The following is a 17,575-nucleotide window of genomic DNA, read 5'->3' on the forward strand; positions in this document are numbered from 1 at the left end:
AGAATAGTTCCCATTTGAGGTTGGTTGAATTCGCAGATGTGGAACCTGTGGATTCCAAGGCCCAAATGTACAAAGAAAATGCATTAGCTGGAATTTCCTGTCACATGGGATCCTAAAATGATGGGGGTCAGCAACAACCAGGCAGGATTTCATAAGCAGGAATGCTGGCCTCCTTTGACGACTAAAAGAACAAACCTTAGAGATATTGCAGTCCAGTCTATCATTTTACAAACGAGAAAGCTGGGGATGTGAGTTAATGTAACCATTCATCAGCTCTGGTTCCAGCTACCTAGGGCCGTATAGTGAATCACCCAAAGAACTTAGTAGCCTCAAACAACAGTCATTTTTAACTACATGTGGTGATGGATGTTAACTAGACCTATTGTGGTTATCACCGTGCAATGTACACAAAAATCAAATCATTATGTTGGACATCTGAAACTAATTTATGTTATATGTCAATATAATTCAATAACAAAACGAACAACCATGTATCATCTCTCCCGGTTTGGGGGTCCACTGGGCTCGGCTGGGGTTCTCCAGCGGGGCTTCTCGTCGTAGTCATAGCAGATGGTGGCGGGGGCTGGAGGCACTGGAAAGCTCCACTCGTGTCTGGTGGCCAAGGCTACGGGTGGCTCGGGCCCTCAGAGCTCTACCGATGGCCTTTTCACATGGCCTGGCCTTCCTCGCAGAACAGAACGGCGACTGGGTTTCAAGGATGCCAGGCAGAAGCAGCAGCATCTTTTCTCTTATAGTCCCACCTCTTAAGTCACATGGTGCTACTTAAACTGTAGTCACAGGCCCACCCAGATTTAAAGCGGTGGGCAGGTAGAGACACACAGACCATAGCGCTCCATGGACGAGGATCAGCATGAGCCTGTAAGAGCAGAACCTGGGGTCTCGCTGCAGCCCCTGTAACACACACTGCGCAGGCGCCCTTCCCACTGCACAGGCGAGCCTCTCTGCAAACCCCTCCCCTGGCTGGGAGTTCCCACCCCGTAGGTAACTCCCGCCTGTGCCCCACCGTCCTTGTTACTGCAGTCCGAGCTCCATTACGGATGCATCTGGATCATTCACCTTTGTACTGCTGCCAGGTAGTAAACCCTCAACACGTTTTTGTTCAATCAGTGAACAAACAAGTCAAATGTAGACTTAAGATAGAAAATTATTTATGAATATTTCTAAAGTATCAATAAAAGTTTCTTTATCTAAATCTCTTAGGCTAGATCAACTTAAGACTGTCAGCTTTTAGCACTGTTAACCTTTAAATTTTACTAATAATATAGTCTCACATTTGTCTAATTTATCTTTAAATAATAAAGTTACTAACTCAAACATCATATACAACAGCTTAAGATGTATCAGTAACACAAAATGCTCATCTTAATATATATTCAGAATAACTTGTGGATTTATTTTTTCCCATCAAAATTAGTGGGATATATATGGTAAGCACCCTTAAAAGGAAATTTATGTATAACACCACTGTTGCTAAATAGGCCAGATTAAACAGTTAAAACCAAGCCAAGATCTTGGTGCACTCATGTGCAAACGTACAATTTTAAAGTGTTTTATTCATAAATCATATATTTTTGTATCATGTTATTAGACATAGGCCATTCAACCCTAAACTATCACTGTACAACCAACTTATTTTCTTTTGCTTGTCAGCAAATATAACCAAGATTACATAAAATTATATAACTCAAAAATTAGCCAAGCTGTTCCTTGGCCTAAGCAAGGCACACACACATATGCAAGGCACCAAAATGTGTATTTTCAGAACGACATGCCTGGAAGTCCACCGCCCTTAACAATTTCACTGCTGTTCCCAATCCCATCCAGCAGTCCTTCAGCAGCTGAGACTCTGGCTGTAATTCTGTTCTGATCAAGTTCCTGACAAGGCATTGTTAAGTCCATATCTCAGCAAACAAGGACCGGCGCTCAGCAACAGCACTTACCAATCAGTATCTGACCGCTCTTCATGGCCGACCCCCCGGGCAGCAGGCCATGGACCACCAGCCGCTCTCCCCCGGCCTGCTTCCCGGGTCTCCTCCAGCTCCACTTGGTCTGATGGATGATCCCAACCAGCACTTCCAGAAGCTTGAGATGCTCTTTGGCTTTGGTGACCGTTAGCTTTTTGGGGTTTACATAGATGTTGACATCTTTGTATCGCTGTTGGACAACAACTCCTGTTTTCTGATTGGACTGATGCTTTAGAATGGAGACGGGCCCACTGTCTTTGCTATTTTTTTTATTATAGCGCTTGGGTAAAAGTCTTTTACTTTTTAAAATTTTGGTAAACCTCTTGAGTTTCGGTTCATACTTTCTTCCTCCTCTGTAATCATCCTCTTCAATAATAATCTCGTTTTCACTGAACCGGACGTGGTTCACAACAGGCGGCTCAGGAAGGAGGCTCTCTTCTTCTCCCTCGCTCAGTTCCAGGTAGAACAGCTCTCCATTCTTCTGCACGCTGTCCAGCCATTCAGGCTCCAAGTCACTACAAAAAAAGGAAAGGAAAGACAATCTGAATAGCCGCTGAGCAGAAGAAACACAGTTGTCCGCCGGGCATGGGGACATGGGTAGGGGCAGGGTGCAGGGGCCGGGAGGGGCAGATGTAAAAGTTCTTGGAGTATGAGAGTCTCCTTAATGTTTCTCATTTATTGTGAGTACTAACACTTTATTTTGGAGGATGCTTTTTGAACCTTGAAGAAAGGGCATTGGAGGACTCCAACAGGCATGGTGATTGAAAAGAAAACATAAAAAATGAGATGCCCCTTTCTAGAATCTAAGATTTCTTTTTTCTTTCTTTTGTTGTGACAGAGAGAGTCAGAGAGAGGGACAGATAGGGACAGAACAGACAGGAAGGGAGACAGATGAGAAGCATCAATTCTTCATTGCAGCACCTTAGTTGTTCACTGACTGCTTTCCTTGGGGTCTCAAACCTGGGTCCTCAGCGTCCCAGTCCGACGCTCTATCCACTGCTCCACTTCCACGTCAGGCTACAATCTAGAAATTTAGTGTAGCCCCTGTGTGGTTATTGTTCATATAAGACAAATTCATTGAACAATATTTTACATTAGTAGTTGATTATGCAATTATATCCACAGATGTAAACCATTTGGAAATTGTACATAAAAATATCCTTTTTGCATAGAGATTTTCAGCATGGTTGTCATATTAAAATGAAAGCTATAGACCGCTATTAATAGACTTTGTTTATATAATAATTTTTTTTAAAAAAGCATTCCCTTCACTATGAATAAAAATAGTTGTTGAAAACAACCAGTTTATAATCATGGTTAATAACGATCATGTCTATAGCCTATAATTTCTATAAAACTACTTTATATCTGAGTAATTGTAGTAGGAAAAGTAAACCACATATTACATAATTCATCATGTGATTGTAAAAAGAAAACTTTTAACTGGGAAGTAGGCCGCTGAAAGGAACAAAATTATTGCTATTTGAAATGACTGAAACAGCATTAAAAAACGAAAATACCCATCTTAAAGTAACACACCTAAGCACAAACTCTTTATTCTGTTCAATGATATGAACATTTTCCTTCTTAAACTACTATTCTTTAAAGCAAAACTGGTTACAATGGAAAAACTAACTAGTGGAGGGAGTTTTTAGAAACATGAGCTGTAATATCCTGGCACAAAAGGGTATAATTTGTGTTCTAATCATTCAATCAGAGAGGAGGCAGTTTGGTGTTCTGCAAAGTACATTAGCAACTCTCGTTCCTTTAACTTTAAAGTCTCTTTCTAAATACTGAGAAAAATCAGTCCTTAAATGCACTATTCTATTACTCAACTCTGAAACTAACCACCGTCTGAGGTTGGTAATTAATACAGAATTTTTAACTATATATGAAAGGTGAAAAAAGGCATAACTAGCTCCAAATATCAAAACTAGTCATTCTTTGGCACTTGTTGGTTCCCAGCTTGTGGCATCATTTTAGGCACTTAGCACCCACCATAAATAATTTTATAACAATGTACCAAAATTTAAAATGATGTAATTTAAATACACAATACTTACAAAGATATATATCAATTTAAACAATGAATGTTGCCTAACCAGGCGGTGGCGCAGTGAATGGAGTGTCGGACGGGGATGCAGAGGACCCAGGTTTGAAATCCTGAGGTCGCTAGCTTGAGCGCGGGCTCATCTGGTTTGAGCAGGCTCACCAGCTTGAGCCCAAGGTCACTGGCTTGAATAAAGGGTCACTCACTCTGCTGTACCCCCCCCATCAAGGCACATATGAGAAAGCAATCAATGAACAATTAAGGGGCCGCAATGAAGAATTGATGCTTCTCATCTCTCCCTTCTTGTCTATCTGTCCCTATCTGTCCCTCTCTCTGTTTCGCTCTGTCTCTGTCACAGAAAAACAACAATGAATGAATTTATTTGTTTTATAATCTCAAATCTCATCCTTTAATCTCTGGTGTGTTATTTGTATTAGAGATATGACCCCCCCCCAAAATAACTCTCCCGAACCCCATTAAACAAGACAACAGTTTATCTTACTCTCTAAACTCTAAATGTGAAACCACTTTTTGGTTATGATTTAAAGATCCGTGCAGGTGGGGGCAGGGACTCCAGGTGGAATTCAATCATGAAGGAAACAACAGTGCCAGGCACTGTAGTAAAATCTAGACCTCCAAAGATGAAAACATCAGTTCCTTCCTCTGTCTAGCGGAACGAGGAAGTGAGAGGAATTCATTGTAAGTGCAAGAGAAGGGCCACCTGGCTTAGCCAGGGATTGAGGGTGAGGTCAGGGGAGACTTTCTGGTCAATGAGACCCTACAGTGAGTTTTAAAAGAATCAGTGACCAGGGGAGCTGAAGGGGCAGAGAAGAGAATTCCAAAAAGAAGTAACAGCATAAACTAAGCCCCTGAGCGATCGATGGTCTCCAGGGCCTGTGTGGACAATTTAAGCTAGTCTGCAGTGGGAAGAGCTTAATTCATGAGGTAGAGAGGGACCTAAAAATTAGGCAGTCAGGTCCTAATTTGGTAAGGCCTTAGGACCACGGCAAAGGGTTGGGGTTTTGAAGTGTAGGTAAGAGAGCATCAATGAAGAGTTTAGGTTTAAGTATCACATATCCTTGGACAGAGCTACTTTGACAAGGTAAGAGAAGAAGGAGTTGAGGTGGAGAAGACTCAAGACAAGAAATCAGTTAGGGGGCTTTTCCTACCATCCAGGCAGAGAAGATAATGAAGACGATGGTAGAAAAAAAATTGAAATCAGGAAAAACATAGTAGAAATGCTTGAAAATTACTAGGGCTATCAGATCGCTTGGATGAGAGGATGACGGCGAGAAAGGGAGCAATTTGGACGGACTCCCAGCTGGTGATTATTACTTTTGTGCATCCTCTTATGCATACGACTGCACAGCCCCATTCTACACAAATACCATACACATCCTTTTCCCTTGCTATCTTTCACTGACATCAACAATGTTAAAGAAAATCTATGTTCTTATAATCATATAAAAACATACAGGCTTATTTTGTCACTGTTTTTTAAAAGTGGCATCAGCCTGACCAGGCGGTGGCGCGGTGGATGGAACGTTGGACTGGGATGCCGAGGACCCAGGTTTGAGACCCCAAGGTCGCCAGCTTGAGCACGGGCTCATCTGGTTTGAGCAAAGCCCACCAGCTTGGACCCAAGGTTGCTGGCTTGAGCAAGGGGCACTCGGTCTGCTGTAGCCCCACGGTCAAGGCACATATGAGAAAGCAATCAATGAACAACTAAGGTGTTGCAACAAAAAAGTAATGATTGATGCTTCTCATCTCTCTCCGTTCCTGTCTGTCCCTATCCATCCCTCTCTCTGACTGTCTCTGTCTCTGTAAAAAAATAAATAAAAAAATAAAAAAGTGGCATCAGTGTAGAGGATGTATCTTTATTATTTATCATTTAACAATACAATTCAGAAACCCCTAACTATCCACATTAGAGATGTAACACATTTGTTTATTCAACTACTGATATGCTTTGTGTTCAGCTGTTTTTATTTTTTTTGCCCCTATAGACAATGATACAGTAACCATCTTTATATGCATGTGTATATATAGATCTTTATACAAAAGATGATACCAATTCCCATTAAACTTTTAAAAAAGACTTTACTTTAAGAGAAAGAAGAAATTTTTGAAAAAGAAATATTACAAGGGAATAAACACAGGAAGTGGCCTGACCAGGTGGTGACACAGTATATAAAACCGTTGGCCTGGGACGCAAAGGACCCGAGTTCAAAACCCCAAGGTCACTGGTTTGAGCGCAGCTTCACTAGCTTGAGCGCAGGATCATAGACATAACCCCAAGGTCACTGGCTTGAGCCCCAGGTCTCTGGCTTGAGCAGGGGGTCACTGACTCAGCTGAAGCCCCCCAGTTAAGGCACGTATGAGAAAGCAATCAAAGAACTAAAGTGCCACAACTAAGAATTGATGATTCTCATCTCTCTCCCTTCCTGTCTACCTATCCCCTGCCTCTCTCTTTCTCTAAAAAAAAAAAAAAAAAAAAAGACAGGAAATGAACTTAGGAGACTCAGTAAGAGAGGGTAATGTACAATGAAAAGGAAATGAACCGAGAAGACACAAAGCCTTGGTTCTTTGTGTTACTAACTTCCCCTTCCAGGAGATGGAGCTTAATCTTTCCTCCCCTTGAGCATGACTTAATGCTTAGGAAGCACATCCAAAGAACGGTGTGCAAAGTGAGAAATAGAAACCACGGTGAAGAAACCTGGCTAACATTACCTTAACCAAGAGAGAGAGGTTATGTAAAACAAGGAAGGACTGAGAACTGTCAGAGACCAAACAAGACTAAGTAGACGAGATTACTAAATGCAATATGATATATATCCTGGATTGGATCCTGGAACAGAAAAAGAACGTAAGTAGAAGAATGGTGAAACCCGAAAAAAGTCTGGAGTTTACTTAACAGCACAGTGCCAGTGTTAATGTCTTAATGTGCCAGAGCTGTGTCAGATGTTATCAACATCCAAGGAAACCGCTGAAGCCGAAGGGACTCTGCTCTATCTCTGCAACTCTGCCGTGAATCTAAACTTACTCCAACATCAAAGGTTTACTTTTAAAATGGAATTAAAGTCAGCAGTTTTAATTCAGATTTTTGTAATATGTGGGTCACATGAATCAGTTTTAATATAAATATTCTTTCATCCCTTTGCCGAGAGTCTGGTGCAAGCTGCAAAGTTGTCACTGTGTAAATGTCTCTCAATGAGATTCTTATTTTGTTTAGTCTATTTCGCCCTAAACAGAAATAACTGTGTAGTTCTAGTCTGCTCCAAGTTTGGCAGCACTTTTGTTGGTGTTCAAGGCCCTAACTGATGTGGTTAACATGAGTAGAATCCTTTTCAAAGAAGACTTGCTAATTTGCACATAAGCAAGTTCTTACAGGGGGCTGTAACATGGATATATTAAAGAATATGAAATTCAGATAATGCTAATAAGTTTCTCAGTTCCTGATGTATTTAAGAATTATACATTGATACTAAATCTTTTTTTCCTTCTTCTAAGTCAGCGGTTCTCAACCTGTGGGTCGCAACCCCAGCGGGGTTCGAATGACCAAAACACAGGGGTCGCCTAAAGCCATCGGAAAATACATATTTATGCCCTGGCCGACTGGCTCAGTGGTACAGCGTCAGCCTGGCGTGTGGGAGTCCCGGGTTCGATTCCCGGCCAGGGCACACAGGAGAAGCGCCCATCTGCTTCTCCACCCCTCCCCCTCTCCTTCCTCTCTGTCTCTCTCTTCCCCTCCCGCAGCCGAGGCTCCATTGGAGCAGCGATTGCCCAGGCGCTGAGGATGGCTCTGTGGCCTCTGCCTCAGGCGCTAGAATGGCTCTGATTGCGGCAGAGCATTGCCCCCTGGTGGGGGTGCAGGGTGGATCCCGGTTGGGCGCATGCGGGAGTCTGTCTGACTGCCTCCCCGTTTCCAGCTTCAGAAAAATACAAAAAAAAAAAGAATAAAAAAGAAATCTTTAAAAAAAAAAAGAAAATACATATTTATTATACAATAAATTGGCCATTTTAATGGCCAATACACAGAGTTACAAGGTGCGAAAGGTACAGCAGGACAATCCTAGGGACAGAGGAAAACCACACATGATAAAAACACCAGGGCAATGAACATAGGTTCTATCTGGTGCTCAGTCAGTAAATACCGGTCTGCCTAATGCTTTTCTTTGTTCTGTCTACTAGCAATACCTCATTTTTATCCGTAAAGTCTTTTTTCTCTCCCTCTCTCTCTCTCTCTTTTTTTTTGTGACAGAGACCGAGACAGAGAGAGAGGAATAGATAGGGACAGACAGACAGGAAGGGAGACAGATGAGAAGCATCAATTTTTTGTTGTTGTGGCACTTTAGTTGTTCATTGATTGCTTTCTCATATGTGCCTTGACTGGGGGGCTACAGCAGACCAAGTAACCCCTTGCTCAAGCTAGCAACTTTGGGCCCAAGCTGGTGAGCTTTGCTCAAACCAGATGAACTCGCGCTCAAGCTGGCAACCTCAGAGTCTCGAACTTGGGTCCTCCACATCCCAGTCCGACACTCTATCCACTGCGCCACCACCTGGTCAGGTCATGAAGTCCTTTTTTTTCTAAAAGAAAACCATGATTTCAGTGGTTAACATCTATGCTAGATGTTATAGCAGCTTGAGGGGGTGGGGACCAGAGACGGACTGATGCTCTTTCTGGTTTAGTCACCACTGGAACAAATGCCCAGCTTGTCAGAGAAGAGAAAGTGAACTCCTAATTGTGTCATCACTGAGCAAAATACATTTTTACATCAGGAATACATCTCCATTGGAACCATGCTCATAGCAATGCCGTTCCCAGAATCCCACTCCCTGTCCGCAACCCTTCAGCTCAATGGCGCATGTCTATGCATCACTAAGTTAGCGAGAAGATCCAACCCTGGCAGAATGGAAATCACAGACCAGCAAGCCATTCTATGATAGGGCTTTATTTCATTTTTAAAGATGTCAGATGGACAAGAGCTCATCACCTTGCTGACATGCAAGTGCCAAGAGTGAGGAATCAAAGCTTCCATGGCAGGGTAGAGTTTGGAGAAATGAAATTTAAGAGGGATCAGAAAAGGCTCTGGGAGAAAGTGGCACTTAGTAGGATCCTGAATGATTTTGGCAAGTAGAGAGGAACAAAGTGTTTCGAGCAGAAAGAGGAAAGCGTGTACAAGTGTAGGTGTGAAGAAAATATGGCAGGTATGAGAGCAGGTGGTATTTCAGTGTAGTGACGTTCTTCAGTTGTGCCCTCACTGTTTATGTTCCCCCCAAGTTACACGTAATGGTATTAGGAGGTAAGGCCTTTAGGAAGTAAATAAGATTTGATGAAGTCAGGAGGGTGCAGCCCTCACAAATGGGATTAGTGCCCTTATAAAAGTAACAAGTGCACTTGCTTTTCCTCTTTATTCTCTGCTATGTGAAGACACCTCTGTGTAATTCACGCTCTGCCGTGAGAAGACACTAGCAGTCTACAGCCTGCAAGTGTGCCCTCACTAGAGCCCAACCTTGATCTTGGATTGGCAGCCCCCAGAACTGTAAGTAATAAATTTCTGTTGCTTATAAGCCACTCAGTCTATGTTATTTTTAAAACAGCAGCCGGAGCTAGGGCAAGTAGGAATATAGGTGGCTCAAAAGAGGAAGAGCATCAAAGATGAAAGCAGAAAGGCTAGAGACAGGCCCTGGCCAGTTAGCGCAGTGAACAGAGTGTGGGCCAGGTGTGTGGAAGTGCCAGGTTTGATCCCCAGTCAGGGCACACAGGAGAAGCGACCATCTGTGTCTCTTCCCCTCCTTCTCCCCCTTTTCTCTCTCTTCCCCCCTCCCAGCCAGTGGCTGGTTGGGCTGATGCTCAGGGTGCATGCAGGAGTCTGTCTATCTCCCCTCCTCTTATTTAAAAAAAAAAAAAGGCTGGAGACGGATCTACAAGAGCTTTAAAATTCATTCTAAGAGATCTAGAGTTTACTTGGGAGGACATCAGGCTTTTGAGTAGTGTGAAAAGTGATTTAGTCAACTTTATTTGTTTTAGAGCAGTTACAGGTTCACAGCAAAACTGAGTGGATGCTGGATATTTCCCATATACTTACTCCCTGCCCACACCCCAGATGCACAGCCACCTCCATTATCAAGACCCCCACATCTCATAGGGCCTGCAAGAAGGGAGAGGAGAAGGAGGGGTGGCTATCAGAAAAGGAAGTCACCAGGCCCAGAGACTTAGGAGACCGGAAAATATGAGTAAGGACAGAGTGACATCCGTGAATGAGATGGGCAACAGCAGAGAAACAAGGAAGGAAATGAGTTCTCTTCCAACATGCTGAGCTGAAGCTGAGAGAGATGGCAGCAAAGAATTACCACTCCTCATCATAAACCTAGTTCCACACTATTTGACTTTTTAATCTATATAATTTGATAAAATAAAAATTAAAAGTATGAAGAAGTAAGGGTTCACAGCAGGAAAGGGAAAATAGAACTATCCTAAATGGTATGTTAATATATAGGATTATAAATCTGAATGAAATATTTTGATTTTACATCCTCATGGCTAAAACCCAAGAAAAAGATAGATTTTGGTATATTCATACAATGGAATCCTCCTATTCAGAAATAAAAATCAATGAACTAAGGGTGACAACACGGATGTGTCTCAAAATAATTATGCTGAGTGAAAGACAGACAAAAAGTAGTCCATATGCTATGATTCCATTTATATAAAACTCTAGAAAATACAGACTCGTCTCCAATTACACAAAGCAGTTTAGTGTACGAATATCATTAACAATCTTCATTGCATCATGCATCAGTGTGTTCAATTCAGGGTCAAGTTTCCTTACAACTAAATGCTGCTGGCAAACCATACAATGCGGGGCAACATTTCCGGATGTGCAGTGTCCTTTATTTTCCCAGCTACCCCTCAGTGATGCCAATCATGCTTGCAGCACCATCCATATGCACTCGGACGCACTTTGCCCAGTCTAAGCCCTCCACTTAAAAGTACTCATAAACAGCATTCAATATCTCTGAACTAGTGATCCAACCAGGTAGAGCAAGACAAGACTAGTTCAACCCTTAAGTCTTTATTGTCAATATACCTCACAAAGTCAAGTAGAATAACATGGTTACTTATGCCAGTTGGTTCATCAAGTTGAATGGCAAAATATTCTGATGTCCTTATCCCCTCTACAATTTGTTCTTCTGTATCATTGGCCATATCAACATTACTATAAATGGCATTGTCTAAAAGTGGTATAGCCTCAAGATTTTGTGCAGCTTGAGGACCCAAAATTTCGAGTCACATCTAAGAGGCAAGGATCTCCTAATTCTTCACTAACAGTGAATGGTTTCTTTGTTTTCAGTATTCAAAGGTGCTCGAAGCAGCGATTTGTCACTAGTCATCATTTTCTTCACTTGATTTTCTGACTTTTCATTTGGTTGTGTAATCTTTCAAAAAAGAAAAAGATCCAGTGTCATCTCAATAAAGTCACTATGCTTCAAATGCAAATGACAAGGAAGTCTGGAAGGTTTCACTGCATCATTTGACAGAATTTCAGAAAGTACTACCGGACAAGGGCAATGGCGAGAATTCATTACCGGGTGCTACAGTGAAATGAAGTTGTAAATACTCCTTATACTGCCTAACAGTTTCCTTTTCTTATTGGTTTCTGTTGCACCTTCCAAATTATCAACACATTTCTTTTCCACTTTTCCTTTTAAATTTGAAGCACTAGTACTTGGTTTAATTTTGGTGTTGTCACTACTTTTCTTTTGATTTTTGTTTTCCCCATGAAGAAGGTTAAAATATTTTGTTGTTTTTTCTTTCCATCTTGTAGGGTTTAAAATTTATAGCACAATGATACTAAAACACACAATAATTTATTTGCAGATAATATGGACATGTCCTGAGTAGGCAAGTACATGCATAAATGTTTGCACAAGTGTGAAAAAATGTACAACTGAGAGAGGGAGGGGGCTGGAAACAGAAACACACAACAGATCAAGTTTCATCATACTGCGCACAATAGTGCATTATGGTGCAAGTTGGTAGTTGGTTTCCAAACGTCATATGTACAATGCATTGAATGCTACATAAGTTTGTCCAAACCCTATTTGTGCAAGCTTGAAAAAAATGAACTACAGAGACAGGGCGTAGGAGTTACAGCCAGGGCATTACCTAGCCTTTTGGAAAGAGAAACACAGGTAATAGTGCAACCTACAGGTGAAAGTAACTGCCAAGTAACTGCTACTCCTAAATACACATTAAATACTAGTAACTGTTATACCTAAATACACATAAAATGTCATCCTAAAACTGACACAGATGGCAGTCCATTACAGGGTTGGTTGGTTGATGTTTTGGCACCTGGACCTTTTCACTGTTAATCATTTCAAGCTACCATTGATTGACTTTTCCAAAAAGTTCTTAGTCCATAGAAATAAGAGATAGATTCCTCCAAAACTGAAGTAGCACTGGATATGGTGAATCAAAGTAACTTTTTCATATCTGACCAGGTGGTGGCCCAGTGGATAAAGCAACCTGGGACGCTGAGGACTCAGGTTCGAAACCCCAGGGTCACCAGCTTGAGCACAAGCTTATCCAGATAGACTGCGGGGTTGCAGGCTTGAGCGTGGGATCATAGACATGACCCCATGGTAGCTGGCTTGAGCCCAAGGTCACTGGCTCAGATGGAGCCCCCCACCCCCCCTTACCTCCCTCAAGGCACATATGAGAAATAAATCAATGAACAACTAAAGTTGATGCAACTGTAAGTTGATGCTTATCATCTTTCTCCCTTCCTGTCTGTCCCTTTTTCTGTCTGTCTCTCTCTAGCCAAAAAAAAAAGTAACTTTTTCATTATTATTAAGGATAAAAAGAAGTGAAAACAATACTTAAGTATTCTGTATTTTAAAAATTACATTATGACATAAAATAGAAAACAAGACAACCATGAAGATGTCTAGGAAAATATAGCAGACATACCAAAAAAATGGTAAGAGTTTGTCCTCCATAGACTATGGGTGGATTTTCTTTCTTTTATACTATATATCTATCTATTCATTTTGTAACAGGAAAATATCTACATACTTTAAATAGTTGGCATAGAAAACATGCAGCGTGTCCTTTCACTCTAAATACTAATAAGATTGAAGTCACAAAGATCACGCTGTCATACAAGCAAGAAGGCACTGTGACAGGGCAGTTTTATGAAGACCCTCATACATACTGGAACCCACCACAAAGAGGAGAGAGCCTCCTCATCTGAGAATCGTAAAAAACCAACAATGGCAAAAAATGACGCCCTCATTCCAACTCAGTAGATCACACAACTGAAAAGTAGTGCAAATAAATCCCAGTTACCACAGAACAACGACTTTCCACCAGTGTGTTCAAGAATGTTTATGCAATACCTATTTAGTCAGGGTCACTGAACTCTTTTTTCCCCTTAGATTGGCAAATAAAAAAAAAAAGAAAACAGCAAACACAACAATAGCCATATGGTGTGAAAGAATCAAAATTATACCTACTTTTTGTGATATCAGCAAAAATAAATAAATAAAAATTTTTTTGGTCTGCCACATAATTTTAGTAATTAGTTTATGTGTGCCCGGAGATGAAAAAGGTTGAAAATCTCTGCCATAGAAGGTCACCCAATCCCAACCAGCCAACACTTTGCAGTCCCCACTGCCCACGTGTACACCCTCGGATCTAACTGGATGGATTCCATTGTCCCTCTTAGAGATCCTTACTCATAATCGGTACTTGCGGATGAATATGAAGCCGAGTCGCCTGCGGGATCTTCAGGTTCACAATCCTCATCTTCCTCCTGCGAGAAGGGGTCTCCAAGGATCCCCTCCGGGCTCTGGCGCCAACCACACAAATCTGAAGACGCCATCAGCAGGGATGCAGCAGCAACCAGTAGAATAATTCAAACCCGGCTGTTAGGGATTGCCGGGGCCGCCATGTTGCCTCCGCTAGAGACGCGGCAGAGGCCACGTGGTCACAAATCCTTGGCTGCGATTGGTGGCAGCCCCGGTTGCCCGGGAGACGGGGAAGCATCCCCGGGAGAAGTGGAAAGACTGAAAGGAGCCAATGAACTGACACTTCTGGGAAGGCGTGTCGGAGGAACGGGGAGACCTAACCCTTAACCTTAAGCGTGTGTTCTCCGAAGCGCGCTCCTTTGAAGCAGCGTGATTTATTAAAACATGTGGAGACCCACTGGATTTACCCCCATGCTCTTTCCCTCCCATTTTGCACTTTGTTTCTGCGCGAAACAGCTGTCCGAAGTCTTAGAAACACTCAGCCAGCGTTCCGTTTGAGGCAAAGGAAAGTCCCCTCCGCCTGTCCTAGGGTCTTGGCTTCTAATCAGGGAATCAGGGAATGGACGCTTTTAAGCAATACACTCCGGGTGTTAATGTAAATACACGCCATTCTTTGCTTTTCTTATTGTTAAGCTTTTCCAAACATTTGTACAGTTCTCCCGAACAGATACTGTAGACAGGTGCTTCAAATAGGTGGCGATATTGTGCAGAATACTGTGTTCATTTTCTAACTTAAAATTTTCTATTTTGAGGGAGTGTTCTCATCACTGATGCTGGAACTGTAAACAGATTAGTTTTACCTGTCATTTGCGAAAACCTACATCAAGAATTTTTTATCAGTACAAAATTATAGCTAGCATTTATTGAGAGTTAATCATTGCTCTAATTACTTGTTCTATTCATATAGTATGCTAAATATGCAGATACTAGGAAGTAAATACCCTATACTAAAAGTCAACCAAGAATTGAACTGAGTCACTAATCACTAGATTGTATTTCCTCTTCAAGACTCATTCAACTATTTGAGATCTATTCTAAGAAAATAAAGGATGCAAATACAATTAATAAAACTGAAAATGTGAAAACAATCTAAATATTCAACAATAGAGGAAAAGTTAAATACACTTATGTATTATGTGAATATTATGATATTACTAGAAGTGTTTTCAAAGAGGAATGCAGGGGGGAAATGTTCCTCTTACCATAAGAAAAAAAGGATATAATGTTATTTTACGGTATTACTGGTTGGGGGCTGAGGATTCAGTTTAAACTACGTGGTTAGATGGTGGGGACTGAAAGGTGAAGGGGCATTTTATGACATAGTTATAAGTATTATCTGAGAAACACAGGGTTCTAATGGGATACCCACAAGGAAAACAAACTGAGGTATACAGGGCCACAGCAAATGTCTTAGGGGAAGCCTTAACTTACCTTTTTATTATGGGGCAGCGATATTCAACTTGTGTGCCAAGAAAGTTTTTTAAATATGCAATACCTGACTATTTAGTCAGAGACACTGACCATTTTTTCTTTAGATTGTCAGATAGCAACATGACGACAGCCAACATGCCAAAAGCCGTCTGGCGTGAATGAATTAAAGTTATATGTAACTTTTTTTTATCAGACCAGCAAAAAATATATTTCTTGGTGTGCTGCAGAATTTTGATGTGCCATAAGATGAGAAAGGTTGAAAATCGCCGGTATCGGGTGTAGTGTTGCAAACAAGGAAGGGTGCTGGAGATGCGTCATTCCCTGGCCCAGAGTGACTGATACACACATGGTGAGCTCACGAGGACCGGGAAGTAGCGGTCACACACTCCAGTTTTCAAGCTTCAGTTTAGTTTCACTTGTCTCCTTCAAGTGCCCATTTGAATACCGGCATTTTACAGCTTTATTTGTATCAATTTTCAAATGTGCCTTTTTAGAGTCGTATACCAGCTATTGAATTTTATTTTGCAGTTTATTTGTATTAATTTACAAATTTGCTTTACTTCTTATAAGAGCTATAAAGCAGAGAACTTATCTGTTTATGTAAAATAATGGTTTAAAAAACATTTAAGTCATCCCTGGAAATCTCCAAGAGTTTTTTTCCCCTTAAATATCACTCAAATTGGAGAACAGGGGACTAGTTTCTAAAGGGATAATGGCCAAAGCAGGTCTATGAGGTGGCGGGGGGGTGGGGGTGGGGGTGGGTGGCACTCAAGGCGCAAGTGGAGGGATGTGACTTGCTGACACCTGCCCCTAACACTGGTTCCCATAGGAGGGTGCAGGTGGGGGCCGCCTTGCCAGTTTTAGTTAGGAGGCTGAGACAGTCCCATGGAATGATGCTCATTTTGTCTGGTAAATGCAGGGCAACCTTGCTGGCTGAAGGTGATGGAGGAAGCAAAGGAGTCAGCTGTTTGAGGAGAATGGGCCCAGGAAAGAAGGGGAGAAGACACTGCCATCAGCATTATGGTCCAAAAAAGATACCACTTTTAAAATCAGAGAAACAATATTATTTTAAAAAGTTGAAATCACTACAACAGTTATATTTCATATTAAAACAGACATACTCATTCTCACCACAATCTCATGTGTTAAAAATTAGTTAAGATTCCATTACCCACCCCAAAAATGCTTTAGATACCTCTTTAATAAGTTACCCAAACTTCTCCTCACTTTAAAAGCACCATATTGCACCTGTCCAGGTGGTGGTACAGTGGATAAAGCAGCGGCTTCAGATGCTGAGAACACAGGTTTGAAACTCTGAGGTCACAGGCTTGAGTGCAGGGTCACTAGCTTGAGCATGGGATGCTAGACATGACCCCATGGTCGCTGGCTTGAAGCCCAAGGTCGCTGGCTTGAGCAAGGAGTCACTTGCTCTGCTGAAGCCCCCCCCCATCAAAGCATGTATGAGAAAGCAATCAGTGAACAACTAAGATGCCGCAATGAAGAATTGATGCTTCTCATCTCCCTTCCTGACTGTCCCTGTCTCTCTCTTGCGTGCGCTCACGCATGTGCTAAAAATAAAATAAAAATAATAAAAGCACCATATTGGAATTTTTTTAAAATCGCATTTTAAGTTTAAACAAAAAAACACATTCCTATAAATAACACTCCATTTTTCTATATGCCTCTAATAACTATATATCCTGCTCATAAACTTTTTTATTTATTTATTTTTTTGTGTGTGCATCCTGGCTCTGCCATTTATTTATTTATTTATTTATTTATTTATTTTTAATAAATAAATTTTTATTTTAATAAGGTGACATCAATAAATCAGGGTACATATATTCAAAGAAAACATTTCCAGGTTATCTTGTCATTTAGTTCTGTTGCATACCTATCACCCAAAGAGAGATCGTCCTCCGTCACCCTCTATCCAGTTTTCTTTGTACCCCGCCCCCTCCCCTTCTTCCTCTCCTTCCTTCCCTTCCCCCACCCCCCATAACCACCACACTCCTGTCTCCATGAAAAGGAAATAAAGACTCCATGTCTCTTAGTCTTGCTTTTATGTCCCACCAATGTATGGAATCCTGCAGTTCTTGTTTTTTCTGATTCACTTATTTCACTCCGCATAATGTTATCAAGATTCCACCATTCTGCTGTAAGTGATCCGATGTCATCATTTCTTCTAGCTGAATAGTATACCATGGTGTATATGTGCCCCATCTTCTTTATCCAATCTTCTATTTTTTTTTACAGTGATTAAAAGCCTTTAAGCAAACTCTTGGCCAATACA

General features: G+C 41.5%; 1 protein-coding gene across 1 annotated transcript in view; it reads right to left on the minus strand.

The window, feature by feature from the left end:
• The window catches only part of INTU (inturned planar cell polarity protein), a 76,171-nt gene extending 62,193 nt beyond the window's left edge, over positions 1 to 13,978 (minus strand). Inside the window, exons 1-2 of the mRNA XM_066233466.1 lie at positions 13,780 to 13,978; positions 1,962 to 2,500 (exon numbers count right to left, since the gene is read on the minus strand). Coding sequence (XP_066089563.1) covers positions 1,962 to 2,500; positions 13,780 to 13,925 — 685 coding nt within the window. The 5' untranslated portion in view covers positions 13,926 to 13,978. The remainder of the gene's footprint in view (positions 1 to 1,961; positions 2,501 to 13,779) is intronic.
• Positions 13,979 to 17,575: the final 3,597 nt, after the last annotated feature.

The sequence above is a fragment of the Saccopteryx bilineata genome, chromosome 1, assembly GCF_036850765.1.
Source record: "Saccopteryx bilineata isolate mSacBil1 chromosome 1, mSacBil1_pri_phased_curated, whole genome shotgun sequence".
NCBI lineage: Eukaryota > Metazoa > Chordata > Mammalia > Chiroptera > Emballonuridae > Saccopteryx > Saccopteryx bilineata.